The sequence below is a fragment of the Vulpes vulpes genome, chromosome 15 (assembly GCF_048418805.1).
Source record: "Vulpes vulpes isolate BD-2025 chromosome 15, VulVul3, whole genome shotgun sequence".
NCBI lineage: Eukaryota > Metazoa > Chordata > Mammalia > Carnivora > Canidae > Vulpes > Vulpes vulpes.
Window position 1 is genome coordinate 105,213,675 of NC_132794.1, and position 21,999 is coordinate 105,235,673.

At 35.5% G+C, this 21,999-nt stretch overlaps 1 protein-coding gene across 1 annotated transcript in view; it reads right to left on the reverse strand.

The window, feature by feature from the left end:
• Window positions 1-21,999, reverse strand: part of PDZD8 (PDZ domain containing 8) — an 86,178-nt gene that overhangs the window by 43,096 nt on the left and 21,083 nt on the right. The window contains exon 2 of the mRNA XM_025994144.2: window positions 17,385-17,510. Coding sequence (XP_025849929.2) covers window positions 17,385-17,510 — 126 coding nt within the window. The remainder of the gene's footprint in view (window positions 1-17,384; window positions 17,511-21,999) is intronic.

Here is a 21,999-nt window from a genome sequence, read left to right on the forward strand (position 1 = left end):
TCAGATATCTTCAAATTAGACTGAATTTAAAAAATAAGTTGCAGAGTGATACATAGAATAGGATACCACCTCTGTGAAAATTACACACAAATAAAATAGTACAATATAGTTGCTTATGAACACACCCACACACTTCACCATCTAACAGTGTGACTTTAGGCAAAATATTTAACTTCTCAAAACCCATCTGTGTCTCTAAAATTTAGAGCAAAAATAATACCACTTAGACTGTTGTGAAAACAAAAGAAGACAATGCATCCAAGGCATTTAGTATAGCACCTAGCAAACACTAAGTGTCCTGTTGTTTATTTCTATTATTTTAAAAACAGCTGTCAAGGATTAACTATCATCTAATTTTACTGTTTAATATTCAGATCTGAAAAGGAAATCTCAGGCCCAATCTTGAGATGATATAAGGCAGTTTTACTCTTGAAGGAAAAGAATATTACCCACATGTCTAGCTTCCATATTACCTGTCTTCTAAATCAGAGCATAAGCCTACCAGTGTATTTCAGGAATAAGTTTGGGAAAAGCTTTAGCGTTAATTAGCGTTTTGTCTGCTACTCTTATTACTTTATGTCTACACAAAGATCATGGGGGTAGAAGTGAGATTTAAAAAGAAAAGGTGGATATAACATATTAGAGTAATATGAGAAAACTGTGTCCTAAGGTTGGAGATCTCAAGCAAATTATGTCCATACTTCACAAACTGGTTTCATAAACCAAAAAGCCTGAATAAACTCATGACAAAACAAAAACGATCCTATATTTATTTTTTAATCTTAAAAGTAAATTTAAACTTTGTGCTTAACAGCCTACTGACAAAAAATTAAGAAGATTCATAATTATTCATAAAATACTAAGTTTAGAAAAAATGAAAATTTTCATCAAAGCTCTGCTGCCACCATCTGCTCAAAAGAGTAAACTACTACCTGCAGGACTTTACTGTCACGCGCAGGCTATGCACCAGCTAATGCTCCCAAATTCTCAGGAGATATTAATCTTCAGGATTGAAGCACAATTCTCAAGAATCCTTCCTCTTTTTTTTTTAAGATTTTTATTTTATTTATTCATAGAGACAGAGAGAGAGAGAAAGAGAGAGGCAGAGACACAGGCAGAGGAGGGAGAAGCAGGCACCACACAGAGCCTGACGTGGGTCTCAATCCTGGGTCTCCAGGATCACGCCCTGGGCTGCAGGCGGCGCTAAACTGCTGTGCCACCGGGGCTGCCCTCAAGAATCCTTCCTTGAAAGCATAACACTTTAATCATATTTTTATATTTTTCATAACCTCTTTTTAATGTTTTTGAAGAGAATCACACAAAGCTTAACAATGATTAACTTAAAATTTGAGTCACAGACCTAAAGGTAAGAAAAGAAAACATAAAAGCAAATCTTTGTAACTTTGATTTACGCAATGATTTTCTTAAGACAGGACAGCAAAAGTGTAAATACCAAAGGAAAAAGAAAAATGAGACTTCAACGAAATTAAAATTTTTGTGTTTCAAAGGACATCACCAAGTAAGTAAAAAAATTCACAGAATGGGAGAAAATATTTTCAATTAGGACTTGGACATTTCTCCATAGAAGATAGGCAAATAGCCAATAAGCACATAAAAACAGGCTCAACACCATTAGCCATCAGGGAAATGCCAATCAAAATCACAATGAGATGCCACTTCACACTCACTAGAGATCAAAAAAGGAAACACATACTAGTGAGGATGTAGAGAAACAAATCTTTGTACTTTGCTGGAAGGAAGTAAAATGGTGCAGCCACTTTGAAAATTAGTTTGGCAGTTCCTTAAAAAGTTAACATATCACACAGCTCTTCCACTCCTGGGTATATAACCAAGAGGAATGAAAGCATACATTCACACAAAATCTTAATACGCATGTTCAAAGCAGCATTATTCTTAATAGCCAAAACATAAAAACAACCTATATACCCAACAACTGATGAAGAGGTAAATAGAATGTGGCAAATACACAAAATGGAATATTATTTGGCAATAAGAGGAAATGAAGTAATAATACATGCAACAATATGAATGAACCTCAAAAAGATGCTCAGTGAAAAAAGCCGGTCACAAAAGACCACGTACTATATGAATCCACCTTTATATGAAAGGCTTGGAGTAGGTAAATTTAGAGACAGAAAGTATATCAGTGGTTACTCTGGGCCAGGGAGGAGGGTTAGGGGGACTAGGGATTGAATACTAATGGGTATAGTTTCTTTAGGAGGGACAAAAATATTCTAAAATTAGATTGTGATGATGGTTGCACAACCCTGTGAATGTACTCAAACACAATGAATCCTATACTTTACATGGATGAATTGTATGGTTTGTGAGTTATATCTCAATAAAGCTGATTAAAGAAAAAAAGAATAATGAATGATCATAACAAAGAGTAAAATCATTAAGGTTACACTAAAACTTTTAAACATTTGCTACAAAAAGATATGATAATAAATCCTTGATTTATCATTACTATGAATCAATATACTGTGAAAAGATGCACATTTCAATAAAACATAAGCATGATTTTTATCTGGTATTTGATAACAGAAAACATTAAAAAACAGAAAACCTTTTGAAACAAAATAAATTCCAAATGAAAATTGTTTAAAATATTGAAATACCACAAATATTTAACATTCAATAGTTTTTCTTAACAATGAAATTTTAAAGTACACAAAGCATTAGTTGCTCTAATAATCTTGATCTTTGTTTTGTGACAAATATTCCAGACATAGAAAATTTTCATTTTGCACTGCTAATTGGTCCAACTGTTAAAAGTACTTCCAAAAACACCTCCAGACTGGATGTTAGGGTTCATTATGTCTCAGATAACTTAATTTCTTTTTTTAATAATAAAAATATTTTGCTGGATTGTCCAGAACAGGTTTTGCTATTGAAATAGATACTGCTTTTATTCATTCTGATTTTTAATTTTTATTTATTTATTTAAGTAACAGAGAGAAAGAGCATAAGCAGGCAAGAGGGGTAGAGGGGGAAACAGTCTCCCCACTGAGCAGGGAGCCCAACTCAGGGCTTCATCCCAGGACCCTGCACCACCTGAGCTGAAGGCAGACTTAAGCTTAACCAACTGAGCTAACCAGGTGCCTCTATTAATTCTGATTTTAGATCAATTTCTGATTCTACCTCAGAGCATACCACAACATTGACATATTCTCTTTACGGTTCTTCCATTAAAGCACTTACAAAGAACTGTATCCATAGTGAATATTCAATTATTAGAAAAAGCCAGCAAACATTATTAGTACTCTAACAAAGTAACTTTAGTTTCTCCCAGAAAAGTTAACACAGAAGCATGTATCATACTGCTATTTTAAGGATTTATTTTGCTTGGAAAACTTCTCTTTTGAAAAAAATAAAGTATTATTTCTTAGGGTTTGTATACACTATGCATATAAATTTATTAATATTTATTTAGTTTGTAAGAATGACTCCCATTAGCAGACAGGGCAAAAGTTACACTCAAGACTGATTGTTGGGATTCCTGGGTGGTTTGGTGGTTTAGGGCCTAGCTTCGGCCCAGGGCATGATCCTGGAGTTCCAGGATTGAGTCCCGCATCGGGCTCCCTGCATGGAGCCTGCATCTCCCTCTGCCTGTGTTTTTGCCTCTCTCTGTGTGTCTCTCATGAATGAATGAATAAAATCTTTTTTTTTTTTTTTTAAAAAAAAGACTGACTGTTGAGACCATGACTGTTCCTCTCTACAAGTCCCATATCTGATCCCCAAGACATACTTCCTATGTCAGTGTTTCCTGTGCCTGCTTTTGACGTGTAGTCAGTGGATTTCTTCACCCAATAATGACTCTATGTTGAATGTTAAACTTTAACTCTCAAAGAAGAATTATAATATTTCCTTCCACTTTTTGACTGGTATCTCCTAACATGTAAATTTTTGGAGAGATACCAGGAAGAATTTCCTACTGGAAACACAAGTACCAGTCAGGTGAATTTAGAAAGCATTTGCTTTAGCTTAGGCAGAACATTTGAAACAAGAATCCATTTTTCATCCTACATGCCTATGTACTTACAATTCAATCTTGAATTAAAGGCTTTCCATTTAAATTATATAATCACCATAAATAGGTGGTAACAATCACTGGCTCATACATATTTTGAGTCAAATGAACACTCAGTATATGCTGAATGACCAAGAAATGGTACGAAAAATTTTTTACTATACTACTTTGAAAGGGGGAAGAGTCCATACTACTGAACAAAATGGCAAAGGAAACTGCCTTTAGACCCCTCTGTCTCCTGAAAGAGCTATTGTTAGTTCTATGAAAGTTCTAAGTTCAAAAGGTTAATTTTCTTAATGGCAAAAGTATATTAAAACCTCATGTTAACAACACAAACACTACCTATCAAGAAGAGACAATTTATAAGACTCAAGGCCAAACCACTGAGAACAGGAAATTCCCAATGTGCCCTTTTAGTAGAAGCTCATTTTATACCTAAAGTGAAAAACAAAAATCCTCTTAAAAAAAAAAAAAGATTAAAGTTAATTTCAAAGGAGTCTTACACCTGTAGGGAGTCAAATATCAACTCATGGGTTGTGAAAAGAATCGAACGTAGCTGACCTCCTCCTATACATGCTTAGGGCCTATACCATCCCTTCCCTTCCCCTGGAAACCATCCCACTCAGAATTTAACTCTCTTGTCTATGACAAAGACTTCCAAACCTAATGTCTAGTTCTGTTCCTGCTTTGCTCCTTCTTTTTTTTTTTTTTTTTAAGATTTACTTATTTTGAGAAGGGGAGAGCAAGCACACAAGTGAGTGGGAGGAGGGGCAGATAGAAGAGAGAATCCCAAGCAGACTCCCCACTGAGTGAGGAGCCCAACACAGGGTTTGATCCCAAGACCCCAGGACTACGACCCAGGCTAAAATCAAGAGTTGGAGGCTCAACCAACTGAGCCACCCAGGTGCCCCTCTCCTGTTTTGTTTCGAAAAGCCCAAGTTTACAGAATATCTGTAGAGGGAAATCTAACCATGCCCTACTACTAAAGAATATATAAAATCACATTTACCTCCCTCTGAAATAAAGCACCTCTATTTCTCTTACTAGTGATGAAAGGCAGAAACTGTGTCTTGCTTTTTATAACAACTATTATCTGGAAAAATAATATCTGATGACCAAATCAAAGTCAATTTGCCATAATTCTACTCAACTCAAATCCTTAATAGTCATTTGCCTCTTCCACCTATACCCATCACATATTCAACCACTCAAGAAATCTTGTCCTAGTTATCTTATTTGTCCCCTTCTTTCTGTTCCTATTGATTCCAAGTATCTTTCAAGTGCTTACCTTTTCACCTTTAACCTGTAACACCTCTTAATTAGTCTCTGGGGCTTTACCTCTCTATGCAATCTACCTTATAAATAGCAATCGTCTTAAAACAAGTGTTTCTTAATGTCATCTTCAGACACTTTCAATAACTTACCTCTGATTAAAGGATAACTATCTTGGACTTCTGCTAGCAAATTTGGCCCTGACCTTTCATCTAAACATCGATAGTTCAGACAGGTCTCTGAAAATACTTCAAAAATTCTCACTTTTGTCTTTTTTTTTTTTTTTAAGATTTTATTTATTCATGAGAATACATGGGGGGGGGGCGGCAGAGACACAGGCAGAGGGAGAAGCAGGCTCCATGCAGGGAGCTTGACGTGGGACTTGATCCCCAGTCTCCAGGATCACACCCTGGGCCGAAGGCGGCGCTAACCCCCCGAGCCACCTCAGGCTGCCCTTACTTTTGTCTTATTGGCTCTTTTCCCAATCATCTACATTATGTATTTTTATTTAATTGTTTAAATTTTTTATTTAAATTCTAGTTAACATATAGTGTAATACTGGTTTCAGGAGTAGAATTTAGTAATTCATCACTTACATATAATACCCAGTGGTCATCATAACAAGTGCCCTCCTCAATTCTCATCCCCCAGTTAGCCCATCCCTCACCTACCTACCTCCATCAACCTCAGTTTGTTTTCTACAGTTAAGAGTCTCTTATGGTCTGCTTCCCTCCTTTTGTTCCCACATCTATAGGTTCATTAGTTTTGTTTCTTAAACTCTACATATGGGTGAAATCATATGGTATTTGTCTTTCTCTGACTTATTTCACTTAGCATAATACACCCTAGCTCCATCCATATCATTGCAAATGGCAAGATTTCAATCCCTTTTGATGGTTGAGTATTATTCCATTGTATATACATATACCACATCTTCTTTATCCATTCATTAGGCAATGGACATTTGAGCTATATCCACAGTTTGGCTATTGTTGATAATGTTGCTATAAATATTGGGGTGCAGGTACCTCTTAGAATCTGCATTTTTGTATCCTTTGGCTAAATACCCAGTAGTGCAATTGCTGGGTCATAGGGTAGTTCTATTTTTAACTTTTTGAGAAACCTCCATACTGTTTTCCAGAGTGGCTGCACTAGTTTGTATTCCCACCAATAGTGTAAGGGGGTTCTCCTCTTTCTCTGCATCTTCACCAACATCTGTTGTTTCCTATGTTAATTTTAGCCATTCTGACAGGTGTGAGGTGGTATCTCATCATGGTTTTGATTTGTATTTCCCTGATGATGAATGATGTTGAGTATCTTTTCATGTGTCTGCTAGCCATCTGGATGTTTTCTTTGGAAAAATGTCTATTCGTGTCTTCTGCCTAATTCTAAATTGGATTATTTGTTTCTTTGGTGTTGAGTTTGATAAGTTCTTTATAGATTTTGGATACTAACCAAATAGTATTAGATATGTCATCTGCAAATATCTTCTCTCTTTCTGTAGGCTGTCTTTTAGTTTTGTCGACTGTTTCCTTCGCTGTGAAGCTTTTTATCTTGATCAAGTCCCAATAGTTCAATTTTGCTTGTTTCCTTTGCCTCTAGAGATATTTCTGGTAAGAAGTTGCTAAGGTCAAGGTCAAAAAGGTTGCTGCCGACATTTTAACCATGTTTGTTATTCTAACCTATTAGCAAGGAATGTTTTCCCATTTCTTTGTGTCTTCTTCAATTTTTTTCAAAATTGTTCTGCAGTTTTCAGAGCACAGATTTCTTATCTCTTTGCTTAGGGTTATTCCTAGGTATCTCTGTTTTTGGTGCCATTGTAAATGGGATCGATTCCTTGATTTCTTTTTCTGCTGTTTCATTACTGGTGTACAGAAATGCAACACATTTCTATACACTGATTTTATATCCTGTGACTTTGTGGAATTCACGTATTAGTTCTAGCAATTTTTTGTGTGTAATCTTTCCGGTTTTCTACATAGAGTATCAGGCCATCTGCAAATAGTGAAAGTTTGACTTCTTCCTTGCTGATTTTGGATGTCTTCCATTTCTTTTTATTGTCTGATTGCTGACACTAAAGATTTCTAGCGCTATGTTAAATAAATATGGAATCACCTACATTATCTTTTGGCTCTTTTTCTAAAATCTACCACCCAACTGTTTGCTTGTCTTGAAAGATACACCTCTTATCCATAAGGTTTTCCATAGCAGCTTCAAAAACAAAATATTTTTCCTTGCACTAAATTTCTATAGTACTTATTCTCTAAGCCTCATTTCAAATCAAGACAGCCTTGTGTAGCTGGCTTGTTTATGTATTTGTTAGCCCCAACTACATTTTAAGTTTCTAGAGCACAGGCACTAGCTTCCCACTTTTCTGTATTTACTGCACTATTTACAATATAATAGTAGTAGGAGCGATAGAGAAACTGGGAGCAGTGGTGGCAGCTAACAATTACTGTAGGACAGTTCTAAGAGCTTCAGTTTATCATCTCACACAATTTTCATAATTACTCTATGAGACAGATACTAATATTACCTTAATTTACAGATTAAAACACTGAGGCATGGAAGGTTGGGTAATTTACCCAAGATCACACAGGGAGTGAATGAAGGTCAGGGCTACATAAATTGAGATGAATGAATTCAAGAAATTTTGACAGAAACGGGGGGGGGGGGGGGGGGGGGGGAGGGGGGCGGGGGGCGGCAGTTATCTTTTGGTCTAAATCATCGATCTTATCTACAAATAAAAAATATTAGAAGTACTGAATGACAGTTATGGCATAATGGTGCAAAGAGAGGGAAAAATCAAAGACATAATATTCTCTTGAATTTTATGTTCTGGCCACAGTTCATTTTACAGTTCAGTTTTTTAAAAGATATTATATATAAGTAAACAGCATACTAACATCACATTTAAAACATTTCGGAGTTTGGCATTTTAAAACAGAGCTTTGGGGATCCCTGGGTGGCTCCAAGGTTTGGTGCCTGCCTTCAGCCCAGGGCGCAATCCTGGAGTCCCGGGATTGAGTCCCACATCAGGCTCCCTACATGGAGCCTGCTTCTCCCTCTGCCTGTGTCTCTGCCTTTCTCTCTCTCTCTCTCTCTCTGTGTCTCTCATGAATAAATAAAATCTTAAAAAAAAATAAAAATAAAACAGCTTTGCTTTTATGTCAGCTAGTTACTATTTAAGTTTCTTAAATTCGTTTACAATTCAGACATCAGAGGAATTAAAACAATTGTTTTGCTATATGAAACAGCATTGCATATATACAACTATAAAAGAAACAATATTCTTTTAGAACACAAGAACCTTAGAGAAGGTGGGGGAAGAAAGGAGAACCCCAGGATAGATGAATTTCAAATTTGGAATCTTCTGAAAAGTCTGCTTCTAGTCAAAAGCAACCTAATTACAGGGAGGATTATTATTTAACTATTCCCTAGAGAAATGTATAGAAACTAAGAAAATATATATATATTTTTTTTACTCAGAGGAACTTCAGCAGCTAATAAATACAGATGTAGTCTCAAGATCTCTATAGGAATTCAGTTCATTTGGTGGGGTTATGTCAAATTCACAGTGTTACAGACCTTTACAGTTATAGACATAGCTTTAAAGACCTTTAGGAATAATATTCAGCAACAGTTCCAAGTAATTCCTCACATTTTTCAACAGCAGTAAAATTTAAAAGTCTCATATTTCATCTAATTTATTCTGATCTCTCCTTCCATGAAGGAAAGGCTTCAGCCTTCATTTAAATGATACTTCATTATTAGTACACAAGATCTGTCCCAAGATCTTGCTGAAAAGGTAATATTTTAAAAATAGTGACTTGCTCTCAAATAGGCAGAACACTTTCAAAATTCATATACTTCTGACATAATATGAAAAATTTCAGGACCAGATTTTCCTTGTTAAGATTTTTTCAAAGGATATGAAGATAATAGAATGAGGGAATTTAGAGTCAGACAAACCTAGATTCAAATTGTAGTTAGGATGTGTTGGGCAAGTAACCTATAGATCTCAATTCATCATCTATAAAATACATACATCACTAATCTTGTAAAGATATTCTGAGAGCTGGAAATAATGAATGCAAAGTGCCTACGACATATTATACATTGCAGGTAATAAATGCTATTAATAACAATATAAGTATTTGCAGAGTAATGATCCCAAATATCTTCAACTTTAGCTAGATTTTTCCCTTTTTAATAAAGATAAAATATCAAACACTAAAGTAAATGCAGATAATAAGAATACCCATTTATCAACTACTTAGGAAAAAAGGAAGTTAAGATTTAGCCTTATTTGCTTCAGAAAGATTTTTTAAAAGATTTCCACTAGAATAAAAAAATAACTAAGTGAATAGAATCAAACAATACTATAACCTAAATGAGAGCTTTACAAACCAATGCAAGCTAAAAATTATTTTGTGGTTGTAACTTCTAAAAGAGCTCATCTTGTAAATGAATTTCAAAATCCATACTGTTAATAGGCTTCTCTCTACAGAAGAATTAAATATTTTGCTATATAATATGGACACAGTGCTAGTGAAGGATTAATTCCTTCTATCAAAATGTGACCTTGAAGTTGTCTCCCTTAATACAGGCGTATCTCCTATTGTGCTTCACTTTATCATGCCTCAGAGATACTGTGTTTTTTACAAATAGAAGGTCTGCATCAAGTCTAATTTCTAAAAATATATGATTCACAAACAGGAAGAACAGAAAGAAGGGAGAAGCAAAAAAACCAAACCGAACCAAACAGATGAGACAAAAAATAAATGGCAAAATGACAGACCTAAATACAACTTAATCATTACATTAAATGTAAATGAACTAAACACTCCAATGAAAAGGCAGATTGTCAGACTACACGTAAAAGAATCATCTGTTTGTAATGTATATTTAAACAAGAAAACACAAAAAGTCTGAAAGTGAAAGACTGTAGAAAAAACATAGAAACGATATAAATAAACATAAGAAAACTGTAGCAGCTTTATCAATACTACACAAAATAAATATCAATACAAGAAATATTATGAGACAAAAAAGGGACCCTTTGTAATGGTAAAAGGGCCAATATATCACGAAGAAATATGCACCTAATAACAAAACTACAAAAAAAGAGATAAATTCATAGTCATGCTTGAAGATTTAAACACACTTTCATTCAGCAATTGACAGAACTAGACTAAAAACATCAGTAAGTACACAGAAGATCTGAATCACTTTACAGGCAGTCCTTACTTTGAGTTACTGCAAATGAGAACTCTGTCCCTGCTTTATACTGTTCTGATATGCAAGGTTTTGGTTAACATAGTTCCATGCTGAATGAGGACTATTTGTATATGTTTTTATATAGTTTTGGGTTTTGGAAGTATGTTAATGTTCTACATATTAAAATAAGAATCAATAAGGATAGAAAGGCAGAGGTGGGAGGGAGGAAAACCAAAACTGAAAGCAAACAGAAAAAAAAAAAAAACCAGCTATATTTCAAATGAATAACATAACACACTGAAGGGGGAAAATTAATCTAATTTATGAATACAGTACTTGACCATATGACCCTTATCTTGGGTAGAGTGGGGGTGGGGGGAACTACAAATAAATCCTGAATTCCTTTTTGTAAGTACATTTTCTCTACTTCTAGGGACAAAGCAATTCTGAAACTATTTGAGATGTATTACAGGATTAAGCAAATAAGTAAATTGCTGATGTTATTGGGAACCAGGATTTAAGGTACAAAAATATGAAAGGGCAAAGAACCAAGGCAAAGAACAACGCTAAGAGAATGAACTGAAATTGGGAGAACTAGGTAAATTAATGATTTCTAAATTATGTATATTTTATATGTATTATATACCTATAACTGTCTATACATGTATGTATTTGCTAACCATCCCCTAATGGGGCCTATGATTATATATGAGCAGCAATGAATATAATACCCAAAACCAGATATTGATTTTAATATCATTTTCAACTAAAAGGAACCATGGCTCTGGAAAAATAACTGATTATAGGACTGTGACAGAGAAGATACAAAATGAACCCAGAATAGCTGTTACACCACAAAATGATAAAGACCTTAAAAAAAAAAAAAAGGATTATGTCAGATGCAGCATACATGAGCCAGTTTGAAGGGGCTCCTAGAGGCCAAATATGGGACAATTTAGGTACCAAAATATTAAAAATAGTAAAGAAAAATAAAACAGAAATCCATGAATCCGTGCAGATAATAGGAATAAGGGAAGACTTGTGGTAACTGAGTAAAATGTTAACTGCTGTAGTTTTCTGTTTTTGTGCTAACATTTGAAAATTTTTTAAATGATGTTATTTTTGGAATCCAGTAAAACAAAACACTTTAGAAGCTACTGACAAAATAGTCTTCAGAACAGTGTGACTCAGTGAAGAATTGACCTTAATTAGAATCTCCCATCTATAATTAGTACAGGTTATCCTAAATATACTGCTTTAGAGTACAGAACTCTCACACAACAAAATTTCATCAGAGTCTCTGCCTTTACAAACTATAATCTTAGTTTGTTTAAAACATAACTGGTTGATAAAACCAGACAAACAAAAGAAAATATATCTATTACATCAATGTCTTTAAAAATATAAAGATGTATATGACAAATTCCTCCTAGAATTTGGTGCCAGAATTTCTTTTCCCCTGAAGAACACTCACAGTATACCAGAAAAATAAAAGCTACGTAATCCATCAAGTTTCCTTTGTTGCCAGAAAACTGATCTTTTCTTCTCTATATGGTTGTTTTTTTTATATACTTTATCTTCTATTTAACTGCACATGGGCAAATATTTTCTCTGCAAAATACCCCAAATCCTAAAATGAAATATAATTTATGAGAAAATTTATAAATCAAAAAATAATCTTAACAATATAACTGCAATACTAATGTGAAATAATTTAGTTTTCTAATAGCAGTTCTACGAATACAGCAATTGAGTTCATCTGTGGTTTAAAAAGTCAGCTTTAGGGCAGCTCGGGTGGCTCAGCGGTTTAGCGCTGTCTTTAGCCCAGGGCGTGGTCCTGGAGACCTGGGATCAAGTCCCACGTTGGGCTCCCTGCATTGGAGCCTGTTTCTCCTTCTGCCTGTGTCTCTGCCTCTCTCTCTGTCTCTCTCTCTCGTGAATAAATAAATAAAATCTTTAAAAAAAATTTTTAAAAAAGCTTTAGTCAATGCCAAAAAAAAAAAAAACCAGAATGATGTTTTTTTAAAAAATTTGACACAAAGTATTAGAACCAATTTTACAAGCAAACTTGTGTTTCTACACGCAAGTTAATTGGGGATTTCAAAACTGTATTGCAGACAATTAGAAAATAACTTCCTTTTACACTGTGAGACCCTTTTAAAGTAATAAAATTCAAATTCCAGTTCTTACAACCAAATATGTAAAGAAGAACATATTTTTGTTTCAAGATTTGTTTTCTTCTTAATACTATGATTATTACACTAAGGCATAATAAGAGAGATTACTGGGGCACCTGGTTTGAGCATCCAACTCTTGATTTTGGCTCAGAGCATGATCTCAGGGTCATGGGATAGAGCCATGCGCTGGGCTCTTCACTCAGCATGGAGTCCCTCTTCCTCTGTTTCTCCCCCCCCTCCCCACCCCGCTTGCACAATCTTTCTCAAATAAAATTTTTTAAATCTTAAAAAAAAGGGGGGGGGGGCTATATCTACTAAAGGCTTGCCATGCAGCAAGCACTTGAGGGTTATGTATCTATCTCTTATCACAATTACCAGCAAGGCAGCAAGCATCCTTGCCCATTCTACGGATATGGAACTTGTTTAAAGACATATAATAGTAAGAGCACATGGCTAGGATATGAACACGGCACTCTGTAACTCAAATGCCAGTATTACTACCACTTCATGTTGCCTTTGAAGCATAAAGTTTCAGTTGTACAACTCCAATAGTTTCAGTAAAGTTTGTTTTCTATGAATACTTGGGATTTGTTTCCTCACTGGCAAAAATGCACTCTGAAAGACTTACAACAGATAAATCTGAAAAAAATCTTCACACAGATTTGTGTGAAACTATATCAAAATAAACTTTAAACAAAAGTCCTCACAACACAGCCATTATTTCAAATTAAATAGTTTAAGAAATAAAAAGAAATCTTCATACAGAACTATAGTTTTCTGGGGGATAATGAATTTGATGTTCTGTTTATGGACCTGGGAAAGAATTAACTAAAGTTCATTATTTTTACCAGATTCAAGGTCAAGTCCTAAAAAGCCTAAGAAATAATTCTTAGTATTCCTAAGAATGTTAATCTAAAACTATTAACAATAGTAAATGATACAAATGACATTATACTAACTAGAATCTGTAGGTCTCTTTTGAGCAAGATAAACGTGAATATGCATGTCTAAATGCTAAAATAACTCATGACAGCATGCTAATTCAAACAATTTTAGCCACATACAAATGGTCAGTCCACAGATATGTTTTAATTTTAAATCTTATGTTCTTGGGGCAGGGGCAGCTGGGTGGCTCGGTTGAGCCTCAGGCCATGATCTCATGGGTCATGGGACAGAATCCTGTGTTGGGCTCGACACTCAGCTGGGAGTCCACTTGAAGATTCTCTCCCTATGCACCCCCCCACATGCTCTGCTTCTAAATTAAATAAATAAATCTTTAAAAAATGTTTACGTTCTCTTAAAAATTTGTTCAGTAATTTTATTCTATTTGCTCAAACCTTTATATCATTAAATGAAGTCGTCGTGGCAAAAAAAATCTCTCAAGAAAACCTTTAAGTTTCCAAAATTGAAGTAAGCATTCCTCCTTCCTCCAAAATAGGGCACTTATTTTTCTTCCATTTTTTTCTTTCTTTCAGCTTTAGAGTTTACAGTATATCACAGGACATGAGTTTATTCAGGATCAGGAAAAATTATTAAAATATAAATGCCTAGATTACAGTAATATATATATCCTCTTTAGTCTGAATCCTACAAACTTGGAATCTATCTTACCTGAGAGTTCTAATTTTTATACTAAGAAAAAAGTTTAGAAGAAAAGTAATGTAAGATTTTAATGAAAAAATATGAAAAGAATGTTTTGAAGACAAAAGACAAATTTGAAGACAAAAAGACAAGGATGAATAGAAATGTAATTTATTCTTTACTTCATAAACAATTTTAAGTAATCCTTAACTTATGTGAAAATAGTTAGCACCACAACACTAGGTAACTTTAATATGGTTGGGTTTAGGGCAGCCCGGGTGGCTCAGCGGTTTAGCGCCGCCTTCCGCCCAGGGTGTGATCCTGGAGACCCGGGATCGAGTCCTGCGTTGGGCTCCTGGCATGGAGCCTGCTTCTCCCTCTACCTGTGTCTCTGCCTCTTTCTCTCTGTGTCTCTCATGAATAAATAAATAAAATCTTTTTAAAAAAATATGGTTGGGTTTATAAAGATAGTGACTAGAAAATGCTCTAGACAGGTGTGTGCTTTCTCCCAAGAAGAAGCTGTCACCTGGAGGAAGGTGATGGCCACATAACCCAAGTTTACAGGCTATTGTCTCTACTTTCCTCTTCAACTTATAAAAATGTGAGTTAACAAAGAACTACTGTCTATGCTTTCCATATCAAATCCCTAGAAATGCTGATCCTTATTTTTTAATTTTTTTGACCAGTGATACAGTAACAAAAATCAAACATAGTGAAAAGTTTGCCTCTCACCTTTACCCCCAGTCCATCATCAACCCAGGTCCCTCTCCTATACCCCTTAAGAAAGTTTTCTTTCAAGTTCTTTCAGAGATTCATTATATAGTTCTTTATTAAAATAAAGTAGGACAGACACACTTATCTCAATCCAATGTGACCTAAATAATGCCTGACTATACTTGCTCAGTGCCTTCATAAAGTCTTTGATTCATGGCTGACAGCAAGGCTTTAACAAGCAGTACCTCAGATAAAGCAAAAGAATGGTGAGCACCGGTGACACCAACAGCTAGTAGTTGAACAGCCACAACCAATATAATCAATCTATAATGCCACCAGCAACATTAAGGCAAAAGAACTAGTTTTTATAAATTCCTATAACAGTATCTCCTTATTACACATCACCTACATCATAGTAAACAAATGTATGTTGAATAAATGAATAATAAATCTCCTTCAAGGCTGTCTTTGTAGGTTTGGGAAAGGGTAGATGTGCAGCCAAATACAGGAAAGGCAAGAAATTTTGTCCAAAACTGCCTACCCTTCTAATGTCTTAAAGTTGCTATACTATTTTGGAAAAGTTAATCCAATGGTATGATTCTGAATCTACAAGAAACGTGAATCTACAAGAAAATTCAGTAGAACAAAAAAAAAAAAAAAAGAAACATCTGGTCAAAATTTCCTTAGTCATAGGTCACTTAAAAAATGTCCTTCCAAAAAAAACAACAACAAAAAAATGTCCTTCCTAATCTTAATATGACAAGCCCAAATTAAAATTAGGTATCTAATACTCATGCTTACCATATCATATTTAGTTTAGTCATTTCAAAAAGCTGGGTTTTTACTGTATATGTCTTTTACTGTACACTGTGGTCCCTTTTACAAAATCTACACTATATTTAGTCTTTCCTTGATAAAAGAATTCCTTTTCAACCAGTCTTTCTGATATAATGATGTACAGTACTGAATCACTCCAAGACAAAACAAAAAAAATGTTTAGCACATTATTAGTATACTCAAAATTAACATATTAGCAAGGACACAAATACATTAGGTACGAAATATAACTCTGTATCCAGGCACTTGTTTTTTTTTTTATGAGCTAGAAATAAAAATAGAAGTGATAAGTACCAAGTAAGGGTACAAATAAGTGTCATAGAAATGTAGCATAAGGACAGTATTCTTGTACTTGAACAGAACAATTAAAGAGGCAGTTGCTGAAGTGGATCAAGGAAGTTTGGTTTCAAGGAGCAGAAAACAGGGTAAGGCCTTCAGTGGAGAATCAACACAAGAAGCATAGTACTTTAAAATATCTAAGGCAGGGATAGTGAACTATGTCCATGGGCCAAATCCAGTCCCCTGCTTGTTTTTGTGTAGCCTATAAACTACCAAAGGATTTTACATTTTTAAATGATAGAAAAAAATTAAGAGTATTTCATGACACATGAAAATTATGAAATTCATACGTAGAGTTTTATGGGCACACAGCCATACTATGCCCATTTGTTTACCTGCTGTCTGTGACTGCTTTCATCCTATAAGGCTGAGCTGAGTAATGGCAACAGAGACCATGTGAATCACGAAGCCTAAAATATTTACTATCTGGCCCTTGAGAGAGAAAGTTTGCCAACCTCCTGCTTTAAGAAAGAAAGCCTATGTGGCTGAGACATTATGAGTGAGGAGCTAAGAAGTGAAAGAAGCTAGAGAAGCAAGAGACGCATGTAGGCCACAGCAAGGATTTGGGTCTATATTCTAGTAACAGGGAAGCCATTAAAGAATTTTAAGTAGGAAAGAGACAAGAAGATTTGCATTTTAAAAAGCTCATTCTGGTGGTTACATCTGTAATCAGTATTAGGAGAAAAGTAAGGAGGTTAGTGTAGTAGTTTAAGCAAGATATGAACACAGTTTAGACCATGGGGCATGCAAAGTAAAATAAGGAGGCTGGACAAGATTATTTTGGAGATCCCTTTTCAGCTCTAAAATGTTAAGAATTGCAGGGCTTTCTAAATCTGGATTTGCAACTTTCCAGGGTATTTATGATTATCACATATAAGTCTCGAGAATGTTGTACCAAAACAGCTCTCCAAAAGTCAGTAAATTAGAAATATGCCAAAAGAGCATCAAGCATCTAAAAAGTTTGGGAATTACTGAAGAATAAATGATCCTCTCCATTAGAATACTTCCTAAAATATGGTATATATTTTTTGCAAGCTGGAAAGGATTAGTTTTATGAAATTTATGATTAAAGATTTACAGATCATAAAATATAAATTAACCCAAAGGGGGAACAAACACAAATATGGTTAAGTATATTTTCACTGCACTTTCTTTCCCATAATGTAGCAAAGATGAAACAAAGAACATACCTGCTACACTCTAACAATGTAACTTTAAGGCGGCCTTCAGTAAGTGCCCATTGTTGTATATGGATATGCTCTTCTTCATCTTCTTCAAATCCTTGCGAAGTTTGGAATGGAAAAAACGGCTTAAACCTGAGAAAAGTAAAGATAAGACTAAATTTTGGGGCAATAAACACCACAGTTTGAAGAGTAATAACAAAACTTACCTATAGGAAAACAACACAAAACACCTAATACTGCATGTGCCCTAAAAACCCAAAGCTTATCATTTACTCTCCTACAACTGGCAGCAGATGGTGCCTTCTCTGTGGCACCCAGAACTCCTATTTTCTTTTTTTCTTTCTTTCTTTTTTTTTTTGGCATGCCCTCATTGATAAGGTAGACACTTAAAAAGGAAACAAAAATCTAAAGACCACCATTAGGCCCTGAAACTTGGGTGGGGCAGGATAGATATTCTTTCTGGACCAGATGGGAAGAGTGTTCCTATTGTACAAGATCAAAATTCAGAATGCACTGTTCCTGGAAACAATATAATTGATAGTAATTAGTACATGGTAATGATTAATAATAACAATTAATGGTGGTAAAGGTATTCATTAGAATTGTTTACTATTTGCCAGGCAGTATGCTAAGAGCTTTCCAAGCTTTCTCTCATGTAATGCTCACAATGCTTGAAAGGATGCTATAACTAGCTTCCCTTTCCAGATGAGAATAGTGAGTCTTAGAGGTTAAAGGATTTGCTCAATGTTACATGGTGGGTGGCAAAACCAGAATTCAAGGTAGTCTGACTGCATCAAAATCCAAACACTTCAGTTACCCATGAATAATTCAGGCCTCTATGTGCATATTCTTTAATACTCTGGTTTTCATGGAGAAACTTATGCTGTGTTATGAACTGTAGGCTTTAAAAACTTTAATTTGAAACACAATTCATATGTCTTCATTAAAGCAAAAGAAAATGACAAAGAAAATGAAGAGAAAATTGGGCTCAGAGACCTAAAGTTCTCAATTCACTTTATACACTGCCACTAGACATGGCATTTGTCTGCTTGAAGCTTCAATGGCTTCTTATTAACCACACACAAAAAGATAGTCAAAAGTTCTTGATTTCACATCCAAGGTCCACCACAATTAATCTTTCCAATGACATTTTTTCTTATTAGTAACCTTCCTATCTAGAAAGTGTAGTCACCTCACGTACCCAGAAGATACCATACACATTCCTGTTTTCAGGCTTTTTGAACTAACTGGATGTTTCCCCTACATCTCAAAGCCTAGCCAAATCCTAAACACTTTCTAAAATCAGCTTTAGGTCCTAGATCACAGCAGAGCACACACACTGCTTTCACTCTTCTTTATTTTGAGTCACTTAAATTGCCATGCATTTATGCCTATATGTGACCTGGTCTCACACTGTTTGTACCCCTCATGCACACAATCAGGGCTCAAGTATGTGTTGAGCTGATTTATGGAAATCCCACATTAAAAATGAAATAAACATTTAGAAAATATTAATAGCCCACTATAGCTAATATTGAAAGATACTGATAGAGGGAGAGAAATACTGTTTTATGGTTTTCCCAATGAACAGGATCAAAGGAAAAACTTTTTAGGGAAAGATACGTAGGTATACAAATAATGCTCAGTGCTTTTCTCCTGCTTCTGAACTAGGAGGGAGGCAGAGTCCTCTCAGTTCCTTAATTTGCATTTGAAGTAATTTAATTCAAACTGGCACCACATTTGTGAAAAGAAAAAAAATTAGGAACTAAGTCTTATTATGTTAATACATTAATGTAATTGAGTGCTTTTAACATGCAAGCCTTATGGTTCCTGTAGGACACACCACTGTCTTTATCTTTACAAAGATCACTATACTGGTACACAATCAACTTTGAATATAACAATCCAGCTAAGTCACAGCTGCTCTATGAATAAACTTTTCTTGCCATGTATAAACTTAAAATTCAATAAAAACATTTCCCATAGGTGTGTGACTTCAATGTTCTATGAAACAAAATCTTATTTGGTTTATTAATGCTGCTAGCAGAGTTTGCTAAGGTGTTTATGCACAAAAATACACTAAAATCACAAAACTGAATTCCATTTAAATATAGCACACTGAACAGTGGGGTAAAGCTATTTGTTCACCAAGCTAATAAACAGAATCCACACATTCATATCCTCTAAGGACATCTGGTTTTCTAAGGTTTTATGTGCAAGGCTTTAAGTATCCCAAACTCATAAAAAAATCTAAACTATGAAGCAGGCTACTTCTGCCCCTCCGTTTTACCTTCCTATCCTACATTATCCTTCTTAAGAATTTGTGAGCCTTTTTCTTCTGTTAACCAATCACCCTAAAAATGTTACTGTTTTGTCTTTCAAGTGAACAAACTACCTGCACTTCTTCCTGCAGAAGCCTTAAAAAGCAACCCAAAGATTAACTTCTGAAATGACAGCAGGAAAAGCTCCACTGACCCTCTCCACAATAAAACTGGTAGAAATTATTAAAACAAAAATAACAGAAACAAAATAATTAAAGCCTCTGAAATGCCCTAAGGGTAAACAGCAATGAAGAAACTTATATTCAAGAAAATCTACAAAAATTTGGTAAGAAAGGTGAGAGTCTGTGGTGCCTAAACCAAGACTACTTCCCTCCAACAAGGTCAGCAAGAGATTCCACTCTAGATTGCCACAGCCAAGAACACAAGTGGTCTCACTTCCAGCTCACAAAGGGCTTTCTTCCTGAGAGGAGCAGGATGGCAGTGTTTCTCATTCAGCCCTTTACTACCTAGGACTCGGGCTAAATTCCAGGCAGGTGTAGTCAAAGAGATGGGAGCTCCCTTTCTTGACCCCGCCCCCATCTGTGGAATGGAGGTTTCACCTTGGGTACAGTGCCCTGATCCTCTTTGCTCTGGCTCATGATGCAATGGCTCTATGCCAAGAGAGGCTAGCCTAAAGGACCTCAGGCTTCTGCCTCCCCTACCCCACCTCACACCTAGCTTGGGGAGTTGGGGGTGTCACTCACAGAGAAGCCTGCCATTGTTCCCACCCCCAGCTCCAGAGCCCTGGCTCAAAATTTTTGCTAAGTTGGTTGGAAAAGGAAAGGCAGGCCATAAAAAAAATTCCCAGTCTCTTCCCAAAAGAACTAATTTCATTTACCATAAAATATGGAGAAGCTCAAACGTAAGTGTGCTCTCAAGAACAATGGAGGTTGTGATGTAAGGCAATTGGGAGGAGATTCATGGATTTAATGAAGATATAGCTTATAAAAAAGACTGCCTAATAGTTTACAGGAAATAAGACAGCTGGGGGAATCTCTCCCAGGTCAGGACAAATATCAAACACTGACCTCAGAAATTATTCCTTCAAAGAAGCCACAATTTGACTGGATTAGTTGGTAGAACAATGTATGCCTCAGGGTACTGGTGAAAACAATAGGCACAATGGGGGTAGAGGGTAGACTTCACTAAAATAACCCACCAATCACTAAAAGCCAAACAAAAAATAAGCCCTGGGAGAGGGGGACCAGGGCTCAAAGCTGCTACAATATATTACCTAAAATGTTTAACTTCCAACAAAAATTGTGAAGCATGCAAAGAAAGAATCAGGAAAGCAGATTTACTTGTGACCCATAAAGCAGAAAGCAGGCAACACAAACCACCACTGAGAATCAGCAGGTGTTGGATTTAACAGGGAAGGTTTCAAAATAGCCATTACAAATATGTTCACAAAAAATTTTTTTAAAGCATGATTACAGAGGTAAAAGTAGGTATTATGACAATGTCACATCAGACAGAATATTAATAAAATATAGGAATTGTGCATATTAAAAAAAATCAAATGGGAATTCCAGAGTTGAAAACTGATAATTGAAATAAAAAATTCACCAAAAGGGCTCTCAACCATAAATATGAACTGGCAGAAGAAAAGAAGTAGTGAATTTGAAGACAGAGCAACAGAGGTTACACAAGCCAAAGAACAGAGAGAAAAAAGAATAAAGAAAAATTAACTGAACCTTAGAGAAATGTGGGAAACCATTAAGAACACCAACACACACATAATGGGGAGTGCCAAAGGGAAGGATGAGGAGGAGAGGAGAGAGGGGAGCAGAAAAAACAGTGAAAGAAATAACCAAGGCAGCCAGTAAGCCCTAAATGATTCCATTCATATGAAAATCCAGAATAGAGAAATCTATAGAGACAGAAAGTACATTTGTACTTAGGGTTGGGGTGGTAGGAGGATCAGGAGAAAGACAGCTGAAGGGTAGGGGGTTTTTCTTTTTGAGGTGGTAAAACTGTACTGTGATGATGATGGTACATATCTGTGAATATACTAAAATTTGTTGAATTGTAAGCTTTAAGTAAGTGAATTTTATGGAACATGAATTATATCTGAATAAAACTTTTAAGAAAAATCCCAACCCAGTTTACCTGGAAATAATTCTCTTGTTGTTTTGATACATAAATGTTGGGTTAGAATTATCTGATTTGGGCAGCCCGGGTGGCTCAAGGGTTTAGCACCGCCTTCAGTCCAGGGCGTGATCCTGGAGACCCAGGATCAAGTCCCACATCAAGCTCCCTGCATGGAGCCTGCTTCTCCCTCTGCCTGTGTCTCTGCCTCT